General features: G+C 58.0%; 1 protein-coding gene across 2 annotated transcripts in view; it reads right to left on the bottom strand.

Annotated features, from left to right (window-relative positions):
• The window catches only part of EEIG1 (estrogen-induced osteoclastogenesis regulator 1), a 34,919-nt gene that overhangs the window by 2,801 nt on the left and 19,727 nt on the right, over positions 1-12,391 (bottom strand). Inside the window, exons 2-10 of one of the 2 annotated variants that reach the window (XM_065928372.1) lie at positions 9,239-9,359; positions 9,017-9,046; positions 6,490-6,606; positions 4,815-4,861; positions 4,502-4,656; positions 2,351-2,455; positions 2,069-2,267; positions 1,505-1,626; positions 1,300-1,369 (exon numbers count right to left, since the gene is read on the bottom strand). In XM_065928372.1, coding sequence (XP_065784444.1) covers positions 1,300-1,369; positions 1,505-1,626; positions 2,069-2,267; positions 2,351-2,455; positions 4,502-4,656; positions 4,815-4,861; positions 6,490-6,606; positions 9,017-9,046; positions 9,239-9,359 — 966 coding nt within the window. The remainder of the gene's footprint in view (positions 1-1,299; positions 1,370-1,504; positions 1,627-2,068; positions 2,268-2,350; positions 2,456-4,501; positions 4,657-4,814; positions 4,862-6,489; positions 6,607-9,016; positions 9,047-9,238; positions 9,360-12,391) is intronic. The other variant, XM_065928374.1, reaches the window with a different exon arrangement.

The raw sequence follows: 12,391 nt of genomic DNA, 5'->3' as shown, positions 1-12,391 counted from the left end.
CCTGATGGTCCTCTGGGCCAGCCCTGGGAGGTACTTCACAAGCACCGTTAACTGGCCCCATTTTGCAGAGCGAGAAACTGAGTCTCAGAGAAGTGGAGTCACCTGCCCAGGGTGACACCGATGTGAAGTACCTGAGCCTGTGGAGTCACAGAGCTCGCACGGACCATGTCCAAGCCCCCGGGCTCCAGCAGCTCGCAAGCTGGGGTGTGCTGTGCCCATCCTCACAGCAGTTCAGGCAGAGAGGATCTGCGGCAGGGCCACTTGACGGATAGAGAAACTGAGGTTCAGCGGGACTATGGGGCTTGCTGAAAGTGCAGTAGAAGGCTGGGAAGCTTGATCAGCTTTTCCCACCGAGGTCCGGCCCACTGGCAGGGTTGTGGTCATCTGGGGCGCAGTATGCAGCTCAATCTCAGTTTCCTCATCCTCAGAGGGGGCCGGAGAGGGATGTCACAAAGCCCCAAGAAGTGCCCTGTTTCCTTTCTGTCCACCCCACTAGGGGCAGCCTAGGCCGCGCAAAGATGGCAGCTGCAATTTTGAGCCTCAGCCAAGCAACACCAGAAGGCAGGTCTGAGGACCCAGTGTAGCCCAGCCAAGCGTCCTACTGCTCTGGCCCTAGATGTTAAATGGGCACTTTCCCATCTGGCCCACAAGAACCAGGAGTAAAGGCTTCAGCACAGCCCTGCAGGTGGTAAGTTCCTCCACTCATTCATTCAATGAGCCAGGCACACAGACCAGCATACTGTAAATCAATGATTTTGAGGATACTCTAGAATATACTGGCAGAGTTCAAGCCACAAGTTTGACCCTCACATCTGCTTGCCTCTGAACATCATGAAGCAGAAATCTATGTTGCTCACTGCCATACTCCCAGCACCTAGCTCAGAACCGTGGATCGAAATTGGTGCGCAGAAACTATTTGTTTAACAGATACATGAGTTGTCATCATCATTTTTTAGGAGCTCCCAGGCCCAAGAGGAAGGAAAAAAGTGGGATCTAACATAAAGATACATGAAGCCCCTGCTGTGTGGCAAGCCCTGTGCCAGGCATTTTCCAAGGTTCCTCAGAACCCTCCCAAACCAACCCTGGGGCGTCTGTCCCAGGTTTCCGGGTGAGGTGGTGTGATCCACATCATTTGACAGATGGATAAACCGAGGCTCAGACAGACATGACTGGCCCGAAGTCACACGAACAAGAGCTGGCATTCAAAGCTAGGTCAATGGGCTGCAGAAGCCATACGCTCTCACCACGGGGACCCAGAGCCACACTCATCACCCGCCCAGAACCTTCCCCCCGACCTACCTGTTGGCCAGCTGGATACCACTCAGGGTGGTGGTGCCATCGCGGCTCACAAACAGCCGGAGGTTGCTGTCTGTAGGGACACCGGGGAAGATGGAAGCTGAATGGGGCAGCAAAGCCAGGGAGCCCCCAGGCACTGTCCCCCTGTCACTGCTAGCTGCTCACCCCGGGCACCAACCCCTGCACCCCGCCTGCACTGGCAGCTCACCCTCAGTATTGCTCCCTTCCGTGAAGTCCTGGCTCTGCATGATCTTCTCTACGATGTCATCAGCGTCAATGCGCGTGTCATCCACCCAGGTCGGGTGGCTCTCCACCGAGTCCTTCTTCCTCCTGGGGTGGGGCGGGAGTCAGGAAAGTCAGACGACCATAGGACCCAGTCCCCCTCCACCGCACTCAGGACCCTCCGAATGCACTTGGAAGCCGGTCCAGACATGCTCATTGAACCGTCACATCAACTCTACCGTGCGGATGCTGCTGTGACCTGGTTTTAGAGAGAAGCTGCAGAGTCCCTGGGAGGTTAAGTGCCAGCCTCTGAGAGACCGCAGGGCGCGGAAGCAGGCGGGCCCCAGGGTACGCTAGACCACCCGCACCATCCGCCCACTGAGCATGCGCGCCAGGCCTGGTGCGGCCAGCATGGAGCATCAGCTGGTTCGACGGCCACGCACCCCAAGGCCGCGGGGCCCAGCTGTCCCCGTGTTACAGGGGGAGGAGCAGAGGTTCCGGGAGCCACCAGAGGGCTCTGCTCTCCAGCAGCACTTGTGGTGAGACCTACCGGAACGAGCGGTCCGACAGATGCGGGGGCCGGGGCGGCCGGGGCGGCTTCTCGGGGGGCCGGTGCTCGCGCTCGCTGCCTTCGGGCCCCTCCACGGCCATGCTGAGGCCGCCCGAGGCGCTGCTGCTGGTGGACGTGTTCCGGCGGTGCGTCAGATCCGAGAGGCTCGAGGAGCGCGAGTGCTCTGTGCTGTAGCCTGCTGGGCGGTGGGGTGCAGGTCATGACGCGGGGGTCGGGGAGGCCAGGAGGCCAAGGACATGGGGAGGGCGGGCAGGCACTCACCCGAGATCTTGGACTGCTGGCTGGCGTAACTGGAGTTGCGGGAGTGGCCGGAATGGAACACCTCCTCGGGGCTGGACAGGTTCTGGTCTGGCTCCTCCGGCACCCCTGGAAGCCAGGAGGGGCAGGGGTGACCAGTATGCTCGCTTCTCACTAATCCTCTCACTGAATGTGGCGGGGGGGGGGGGGGGGGGGGGGGGGGCACACTATGTATTTCCACTTAAGAGATGGAAAAACCGAGGTTCAGTGGGGCAGCAACCTGTCCTGAGCTACAGGTCAGCACTCGAACCCAGGATCATTCCTTCATTCCACAAATATGGCGGGGGGGGCGCTCTACTGGGTGCTGGGGGACAGGAGACAGGGTGTCACAGGCACCCAGTAGTGGGAAGGAAGAAGGTAGGACAAAAATGACCCATAATTAACCATAACTGGCGAATGGCCCACAGCAGGGAGCATATGGGGGGAAGGCGGGTCTGAAATCCAGTCTGAAATCAGGGAAGGCTTCTCTGAGGAAGTGGCCTTAATGAAAGACCTTCAGGATGTCTGGCAGGGAGCAGGCTAGGTAAGGCATCAGAGAAAAGGCCTTCCAGACCCAGGGAACAGCATAAGCAAAGGCCCTGAGGCTTCAATGAGCTGGGGTCTGTGTAGCTGGAGTGGAGTAAATAAGGGTGGGGAACACACTTTGAGGCACTGACAGCAATAGATACAGGGAACCAAGCAGGGTCTGCCCAGGGCTCAGAGAGCACCCACCCCCCCACCGGTCCTTCTGGTCTACCCAGGAAGCAAAGACTCTTCCATCCTCTTCAGACATGAGCACACCCAGGTCATAGCCTAGACCCTAGGCCTGTCTGTGTCCCCACCCAAAGCCACAAGGTTTTTCAAGTCCCGGCAGGTTCTCTGCCTCTGAGGGGAGAGAGAGGCTTGTGGGGCTCAAATTCCCACCCAACGTGGGAGAAGCATCTCTTTTCTTACACAAAAGGCACCACATGTGCTGCGGTGCCCTGGTCCCCAGATTGCTCTTCTGGGCCCCGACCCTGAAGCTGGAGAGAGCAGTGGAACTGGGAAGCCCCCATTCCTGCATGCAGCCCCCAGGCTGAGGCAGGGGAGAAGCCCAGCTTTCTGCTCTGGGCCCCACCTGACTGGTGTGCAGGAAAAATGGGAGGGCAGGAAAGCTGGCCTTGGGGTCAGAGGGTCCCTCTCAGCTCCCAGCTCTGGGGGCAGACTCAACCCAGCAAACAGGATCTGAGGCCTCGTGCCCTCACTGTTGTGGCACAGGTTAGGGCCACCATGTGCCACCCTGCTTACCGATCAGCTTGGGGGTTGTCCACCTCCCAGCTCTGAGCTCACCCTCAGGGACGGGGTGCAGGGACCAAGGCTCATGCTTTGTTGGGGGAGGGCCTACTCCACCCCTTACAGCACTGGGCTCCTTTCCTGGTAGTACCTCCCCCTCTTAACTGCCACACCCACTCCTCTGGGGAGTCAGGCTCATTTGCATTTTTTGTAACATTAGTAATAATGATAATTCAGTGGAAACATGCTGGGAAATAGAGAGGACGACCCAGGTGCCAGGAAAGGCACATGCATTTACTCAGTTCCTCCCCAGAGCAATCCAGATGTGGTTATTACTGCTGATTCCACTTTGCAGAGGATGATGCTGAGACCTGAGAGGTAAAACGGCCAGTCAGGGTCACAAAGCAAGGAGCAGAACAAGAGCTCCTAGCATGTCCCTCTGCCAGGAACACGGCACAATACACCCCAGTTTCAGCTCAAATGACATCCCTTCAGGGAGCTTTCCCTGGTTGTCCCCAGGCGGATACCTTCTATATCTCTCTTCCAGCTCTCGTCACAGTTCTAGGCGGACAAGCATTTGATGTATTTATTGTTCATTGACCCCTGTCTCTCCTGCTCGACAGGGAGAGCCACGAGGCCAGCAACCTGATCCATCTCTGTCCAAGGCGCTGCTGTGATTCTGGGGCCAGGCAGAGCCCGGATCATGGGAGGGGCGCAGATGCCCACCCAACGGACCAAGGGTGGGTGAATACCACCCCACTGGCTTTCTCTGCTCAGCAAGTGTCCCCCCTTGGGACCTAGGGACTGAGGGAGGTGAAAGCCTTAGTCCCAGGAGGAGTGCGGAGGGCAGGTGGGGAACGGTACCTGAGCTGAGGATGGTGGGCCGGGCCTTGGGGGGCCGGGACCCCGTCAGGGAGTTGCTGCTGCTGCCACCGCGGCTGGTTCCGCCACCCTTACACGTCAGCTGCAGGGAGGAATCCTGGCCTGGAATGGAGATGGACTTGGCAGTGGACGGCGGCCTAGGGAAAACAGAGAGGGGGTGTGACTGGGGTGCCCTAGCTTGGGGTCAGAAGACAGGGGACCCCATGAGCCTGGAGGAGGGAAGAGTCCCTGCCCCTCCCCCCACAAGGTCCAGGACAGAGCCCCCACCCCTCAGCTGGCCTGCACCAGCACTCACGTCTTGAAGCAGGGGTCTCCCGAGAGCAGGAACATTCCAATAGTGACCTGTGCAAAAGCCAGGGAGATCAGCCATGCCCCGTCCAACCCCACCAGCTCCCCCACAGGTGCCTGGCCCCCCCCCAATCTGGCTTCAGATGAGCTTGGACTCTGATCCCATCTCTGTCCCTTGCTGGCCCTGGTGACACCATCAAACTTCACTGAAGTTTCCTTGTGCAGAGGACAAAACTGATCCTAACGCCTGCCTCATAGGATGGCAGAGAGGATGCCTGGGGCACCTGGCATGGAGTGAGTGAGGAGTGAAAGTCAGCTACTGTCATTTCAGAATGACGACTAGACTGTGGGACCCTCAAGGGTGGGGCCGCAGACACTCTCCATCCTCACGGCCCCCAGAACGGGCGAGGCAGGTGGGAGGGCAGCTCTTGATGCCTACCCGGTGGGGAGGGGAGGGGCCCACCCTGCCTGAAACAGTGTGAGGGTTCACAGAGTCCAAAACAGAGGGCACGGGTGTGTGAAAGTTTGTTGAATAAAGCAAAGCAAGAAGTCATTAGAAACGTTTAACATCCACTTGGGCAAAGAGTTCAGCAATGGTTCAAACAAGGCAAGATTCGGGTCCCTGAATTGGGGCTAGGATGAAGTGACAGGTGATGGTGTGAGAAGGAGAATCCCAGGGATACCTCCCACAAAAACGGTGCCTACTGGGGTGAGGCAGAGATTTTGAATGGGTTACTTCATTTGGCTGTGATAGCAACCTGCCTGCCACGTACGTGGTGGCCCCCAGCTGTAGACACAGGAACTGAGACTCAGACTCAGGGGAAATAAATGACTGTCCAAGGTCCTGCAGACAGGACGTGGGGGAGCTGGACTTGGACCCGAGGTCCCCTTGATCTGGTCTCGGATGCACTGAGACCCTGGCTCTCACAAGAGCTAGCCTGGACCTTTCCAGGGGCCTCTGGCTTCTTCTGCAAAACGTCCAGGAGGCCCCAGCACCCTTGCCTACCACCTCCTGCCCAGCTCTGCCGGACAAAGCATGCTCCTGCTGGGTCAGCTCGCAGGGCTGTGGTTAGGACAAGACTGTTTTCTCAGCCAGGCGGAAGGGTGTGGAGACGAGGAAGAGAGGTGCGCTGGCAGTGGACGCCCCGATATCTCTGTCCTCAGAGGTTCAGGAGGCAGCTGCCTGGGTCTGCCGGGTCCTGGGACAGCAGGTGCGTCCACACCCCGGTGCTGGAGCTCAGGTGGCCTCGCGTCATGTGGGCCAGTGGTTAGGAGCTGGGCTGCAGGGTCAGGTGCCAGCTTTGCTGTGCCTTCGGGTGGGTGATCAAACCTCCGTGCCTGAGCCCCTCCTGTGCAAAACTGGGGCCAGGAAGAGACACCACTCCCTGCCAGGCTGTGGTCGGGCACCACGAGATAAGGGGTGCTGGCCTCACCACCAGAGACTGTCGGGGTCCACCCCCTGAGCCCCGATTATGGTGGGCGAAACAGGTCAGTGGCCGAGTCAGGCCTCCGAGGCGGGTTTCCTGACCCCAGGGCCCAGGTCTTTCCAGCATCTCTTGCTGTCCGTCTGGGGTGAGAACCTGTGTTCTTCACCGCTCCCCAGGGGCCTCTGACAGGGAGGTGGCCCGCCCCCGCCCCGGCCCCTGGGCAGGAGTGGGGACGAGGCCCAGAGCCCCCAGTACCTTGAGGATGGAGTTGTCCTGTCGGGTGTTCTTCGTGTCATAACCCTCCAGCAGGCAGCAGCGCACCGTGGAGCCCGACCCTGCAAACTCCGCCAGGTTCAGGTCGGTGAAGCCCAGCTGCGCGGGGACAGAGGAGAGGGCGGGAGGCTGAGGGGAGTGTGGGCGCAGGGCTGGCAGCCCAGAGGTGAGCTGGGCCGGGGGCGGGGGGGGCAGAGCCCTGGGCCCATCCCAGAGCCCCGACGGGCTGTTGCATAACCGGCACCCAAGGACACAGGCCCCGGCTGGCGGCTCCGCGTGGCAAAGCCAGGAGCTCACATCCCCGGGCTGCACAAAGCGCCCTTTGTGCCGCGTCCCGGCATGCACCAGGGCAGCGCCCGAGATGAAAAGACATTGTTGTCTGCGACACAGACGCACTGTTCCCGGGGGAACAAGACCGTGCTGTGGGAGCCCCCAGGCCAGCGGGCAGGAGGGGAGGCCAGGCCCGTGGGAACTTGGCACTGGGGTGGGTGGGTGGATGGGTGGGGGGCACTCTGCTGGGCAGGCGGGAGACCTTGGTGGGGGCAGGAGCCAGGGGCTGGTGGGAACCCCGAGCTGTCACAGAATGCAGAAGGGAGCCCGGGGTGGGGAGGGAAGTGAGAAAGTGGAAGAACAGAGTGGATGAGCTGAGAAGGCCTCCTGGGAGGAAGCCATGTCTGCCAGACCTGGAGGTTGGGGTGCGGAGGGTGGGTGCTGGGCTTAGGGACCTGGAGGACAAATCAGGCTAAGCGGGGACTTTCATTGAGCACCTGCTGCATGCAAGTCTCTACTGCAGAGTGTAGGGCGCATGCTTCAGATCCAGAAACTAAGGTTCAGAGCGGGCAAGTGACCTGCTCAGGGGCTCACACACCTTAGCCAGCAGGACTGAAATGAGGCCTGATCAGTGTCAGATCTCACCACCTTTCTGGGCCTCAGCTTCTTCCTCTGATTAAGGGAACCAGAGCCTGTGGTGGGGCTTCCCAGATGGTCCAGTGGTAAAAACCCACCTTTCAATGCAGGAGACCCTAAGAGACATGGGTTCAATCCCTGGGTGGGGAGGATCCCCTGGAGGAGGGCATGGCAACCCACTCCAGTATTCTTGCCTGGAGAATCCCATGGACAGAGGAGGCTGGTGGGCTACAGTCTGTGGGGCTACAAAGAGTTGGACATGACTGAAATGACTTAGCACGCACACAGGAGCCTGTGACAGGAGGGAAGGGCCTGGGAGGTCTGACAGGTGACACAGCAGGTTTGTGGGAGGAGGGGGAGGGAGGTGGGTGCTCCCGCTGTTTGCTGGCCATTTCTTCCCTGGCTGTCCTTCACCCACGTGCGTCACCAGGAGAAGTCTCCACTCTAAGAGCACCTTCCACAGTCTGGTTCTAGCCACCCTGCCCTCTGCTTCTGGACAGGGCGCCGGCGCCCGGGACAGGGCGCAGGGCACGGCCGTGTCCACTGAACTTCCTGAGCTCTGGTCGGTGAGAAGGGACCCACCCCGCTTATCGGCTGCCTCAGGCTCCCCACGCAGGGTGAGGTGAGACAAAGGCATGCCCCCTCTGGACTGACCGAGCCCACCTCTCTGCTGCTGGGCACCTCCCTGGGCCCCAGAGGGTGGGCGAGAGGCCCCACGAGAAGCGGGGCACAGGGCAGAGCAGGCTGACTCAAAGCCAGAGTAACCCTTCCAGAGCCATCTTCCCCCACCTTCCCCAGTGGGAAAGGCTTTAAACGGGAAGGTCTGCAATGTCTGTGGGCAAGGGGAAACCTGCCCACCACACAAACGTGCAGCTGCTGGGGTGACTGAGCCCCCTTCACCCAGCCAGACGAGAGGACCCTCCACTGTTAGAAAGCAAAAGGAAACTTGTGATGACACAAAAACATGCCCACGCTGTATTGGGTAGTTAAAAAAAAAACACAAAACAGGTTTCAGAATCTGTAGGACAAGTCCCTCTTGTGAATTTAAAAATCCTATCACTTGCGTGTGCTTAGGGACCATGGGGACTCCTCGTCTGATCCTCTAAACTACATGCACATGTTTTATTCACTGCTCTGATTGAGATAGTTCATGCATTTTTCTTCTTCTTCTTTTCTAAAGTATTTATTTATTTATTTGGCTTTACTGGGTTAGTTGAGGCATGTGGGATCCAGTTCCCTGACTAGGGATCGAACCTGGGCCCCTTGCATTGGGAGTGTGGAGTCTTAGCCACTGGACCATCAGGGAGGTCCCCCGTTTCATACATTTTTGTTTTCTTAAGAGGTCTGGAAGGGTGTGAGGAGGAGGCCGAGGGAGGCACAAGATGGGAAGCCCTCTACAATCTGTGCTGTAATAAGCATCTTCCACCTTTACATTAAATGCAGAGGCTATCAATAAAGATATCTCCAAAAAATAATACATCTCATAGAGGGTAGGGCATCTTCTGTTTGGGTAAGAGAGGTGGCTGGAGGTTCTTCTTAGAGCTTCTCTCATGCCTGTCCCATCCCGTCCCACCCTGCCGCCCCTTCACCTGGCCTGGCTTACCTTGGAATAAGCCTTCCCACCTTTCAGCTCCTGCAAGGGAAACAGACACGGCGATCAGGATGGCTAGGGAGTCCCAGCGACCTCATGGGTCTTCCCAATCCTCTCCGCCCCCCTCCCCATCTGACCCCCAGGGGAGGAGGACAGGAAATGAGGTAGCCTGACTCAGTGGATGGGCCCAGAGCCACCAGCCTGGTGGTCCTGACAACCCCCTGCCAGCCTCACCTTGCGCACCGACACTCGGAAGATGCAGGGGTCGAGCAGGCCGGTGGCCGGGTTGGCGCTCATCTTACACACGAAGGTGAACCTCTTCCGCCACCGCACACAGTTCTCCTGCACCTCCTCCCTGCGGGCACAAGGGGAGGGGGGTCCCCGTTCAGGGAGGTGAGGGCCCTGCCCACATGTGGGGATGGGCAGGGGGAGCTCTCACTTTTCACTTTGTATCACAAAGTGACTGCAGTTTCATAACAAGAATCTGCTTGTGGAAGTGTGATAAAAACAACAACAAAAACAAGATAAAAAATGAAAAAAAAGAAAACCACAAGGCGAGCGAGGGTGAGAGCAGGCCGGCGGGGGCGGGGGGGAGGGCAGGGGGCAGCCGTGTGTTTCCAGCACTGCCTGCCCGCCAGCCCCCACCTTGTTCTGGGGCCTCCGACAGCTCCTTCGGCTGCCATGTGCCCCCTCCCGCTGGACTGCGGCTGGCCATCTCGAGTGAGCCTCACAAAGGTGTTCCCGGGATGGCCTGCCAGCCCTTTTCACAGAGGAAGAAATTGAGGCTAGATAAACTGCCCAGTATCACCCAGCCAGGAGACAGCTGTGCCCTCAGTCCAGTGCTGCCCGGCTCCAGAGCCCCCTTCTTTGCCAGCAGTAACAGCGATGATAACAGCAATGACAGCAACAATAGCAAACACTCACACCACGCTTCCTATGTGCCAGACACAACCCAAAGCCATCGGAGCCTGCTCCAAGCACCGGCGATCCACGGTCCTGCTAACCCTCCCAGCAACTGTCTACAGCAACTACTTTTAGTAGTCCAAGCCCACATGCAAAGAAAATGGGACCTCTGGGGCTAAGACCCTGGCCCGAGGCCCACCACGAGCAGAGCAGAACAGGGACTCAAACCCAAGCAGCCAGACTCTGTGCCATAGGTTTGTCTTCCCCGCTGGGTCGGGGGTAGCGGGGGACAAGCTGGCCTTCCAGCTCCTGGAGCTCCTCCTGGACCTGTGGAGCGTGACCAAGCCCCACTCCCAGCTCAGCACCCCCCGCCCCCCACCACTGGGGAGGTGCCTTGTGCCCTGGGGGGTGAATGGGGGCCGGCAGGAGCGGTTCCCTCAGCCTCTCCAGCTGCGGCAGCTCTGGAGGTGGAAGTCGGGGGTGCAAGTGGTTATGACTTCTCACGTGAAGGAGATGAGGTTTCCTCCACCCGGGCAGGACAGGATGTGCTCAGGAAGGGAGGGGCCCACGTGAGAGACATTATCTCCAGCCTCATCCCACCGAACAGGAACGGCCGAGCGGACAGCTGAGGAAATGACCGCTCCACCCCCTGGAGACCGGAGGGTTAACGGCCAGATTGGGGCCTGAGGGCGGAGGGTCAGCCACAGGTTGAGCATCTCCTGAACACTTACTTCCCCCGGCAACTCTGGAAGGGGACGGACTCTGTCCCTCCCTTTCTATACAGTTGAGGGTATTGAAGCTCCCAGAGACCATCCAAAGTCATACCCCCCAGAGACAGGCAAAGCAGGATCTGCGCTCAGGACTGGCCAATCACAGGGTCAGGGCCCCCAGCCATCGTCTTGGTTCACGGGTCAGCGGCTCGGGAGAGGCTGGCACGTGGAACCCACGAGGGTCATAGGGCCAGCTGCAACATGCTTGTTCCCCGAGGCATCTATCTGGGTCTCTGAGTCCCAACTCCAGGCCGGGTGCTGGACCCTGCAGTGGACCGGAGTGACAGACTTGCCATTTGAGTCACCCCAGTGATGACTCAGCGTCACCAGGACAGGGCGGGGGGAGTGGTGAGTCAGCGACAGTTACTAGCTGCAGAGAGATGGCATTCAGGCGCAGACCCGAATGCAGAGGCGGGGAGTAGCCAGTGGGGGAGACAGTTCCCAGCAGAGGGAACCGCACGAGTGGGAAACGATCATACTCTTGGGTTCTCGGCCAATGAAGGGCCCCGAGCCAAGCCTCTATGAGGAACTCCCTTCTCGCCCCACGAGGCTTTGAGGATGAGACCAAGGCTTCCCCACGTCCTGCCAAGGCTGTGATGGAAGCAACACGACTCGGTCAGGCAGACCCAGGCTCAGAACCGCACCCTGTGCAGCTCAGGCTGAGGCCCAACCTCTGCATCGGCATCGGTGAAACAGGCACAGGAGCCACTCATCGCGGGCCCCTGAGAGCATTCAGGGAGGTGCGCCCGGCAAGGGCCAGGCCTCGGGAGGCCCCTGAGACATGTCTTATCTGATGAAGACGCTGGAGTTGAGGGGCACTCAATCACCAAGATGCTCTGACCTTGTTAGCAACGTGAGCTCCAGCAACCCCAGCAGACTGGGGACAGACAGAAAAGGTCAGGGCTCGAGAGCAGGGGGAGAGGAAGGGAGAGTTCCCAACCCTCGGTGGACATGGGGCAGGAAGCAGGTGCCCCAGGAGAGGCGGCGGTCCCAGGCCGGAGCACCATCTGACCCAGCCGTGGTGGGCCCCCTTCATTCATCAGATGATTGAGCACCAGCTCTGTGCCAGCCCCTGTTCTGAGCACTGGGCCACAGCAGTGACTAGCTTACATGTTGCTGGAAAGAAGAACTACAACTACCTCTATTGGTAGATGACTTGATCTGGTATGCAGAAAATCCTAAGGAAGCCACTACCTATTAGAATACACCAGTTCAGTCAGGTTGTAGAATACAAGGTTAATATACAAATATCAGTGACCTTCTGTATACTAGTGGACATCCACAATGAAATGAAACAATTTCATTTACAATAGTATCAAAAAGAATAAATTTAACAAAAGAAGTACAAAACATATGCTCTGCAAAACTACAAACTATCAATACCTTGCTGAAATTCAAGAATATCTAAGTAAATGTAAAGACATCCCATAGTCGTGAACAGAAAGATTTATCTTGTTAAGATGACAGTAGTCCCAAAATTGGTCTAAAAATTCAATACAATCTCTATCAAAATCTCAGCTGACTTTGCCACCAAAAATTGAAAAGTTGATCCTAAACCTTAGAAACTCAAGGGACCAGAATAATCAAAACAATCTAGAACATACATAAAGAATTCACATGTCTTGACTGCAAAAATCCTACAAAGCTACAAATTAAGAAAGTATGGTTCTGGCATAAGGATAGATACAAAGACCCAAGGAACAGAATTGAGAGT

This window comes from Muntiacus reevesi, chromosome 3, assembly GCF_963930625.1.
Source record: "Muntiacus reevesi chromosome 3, mMunRee1.1, whole genome shotgun sequence".
NCBI lineage: Eukaryota > Metazoa > Chordata > Mammalia > Artiodactyla > Cervidae > Muntiacus > Muntiacus reevesi.
The sequence above is the reverse complement of the archived record's forward strand: the minus strand, read 5'-3'. Positions and strand labels throughout refer to the sequence as shown.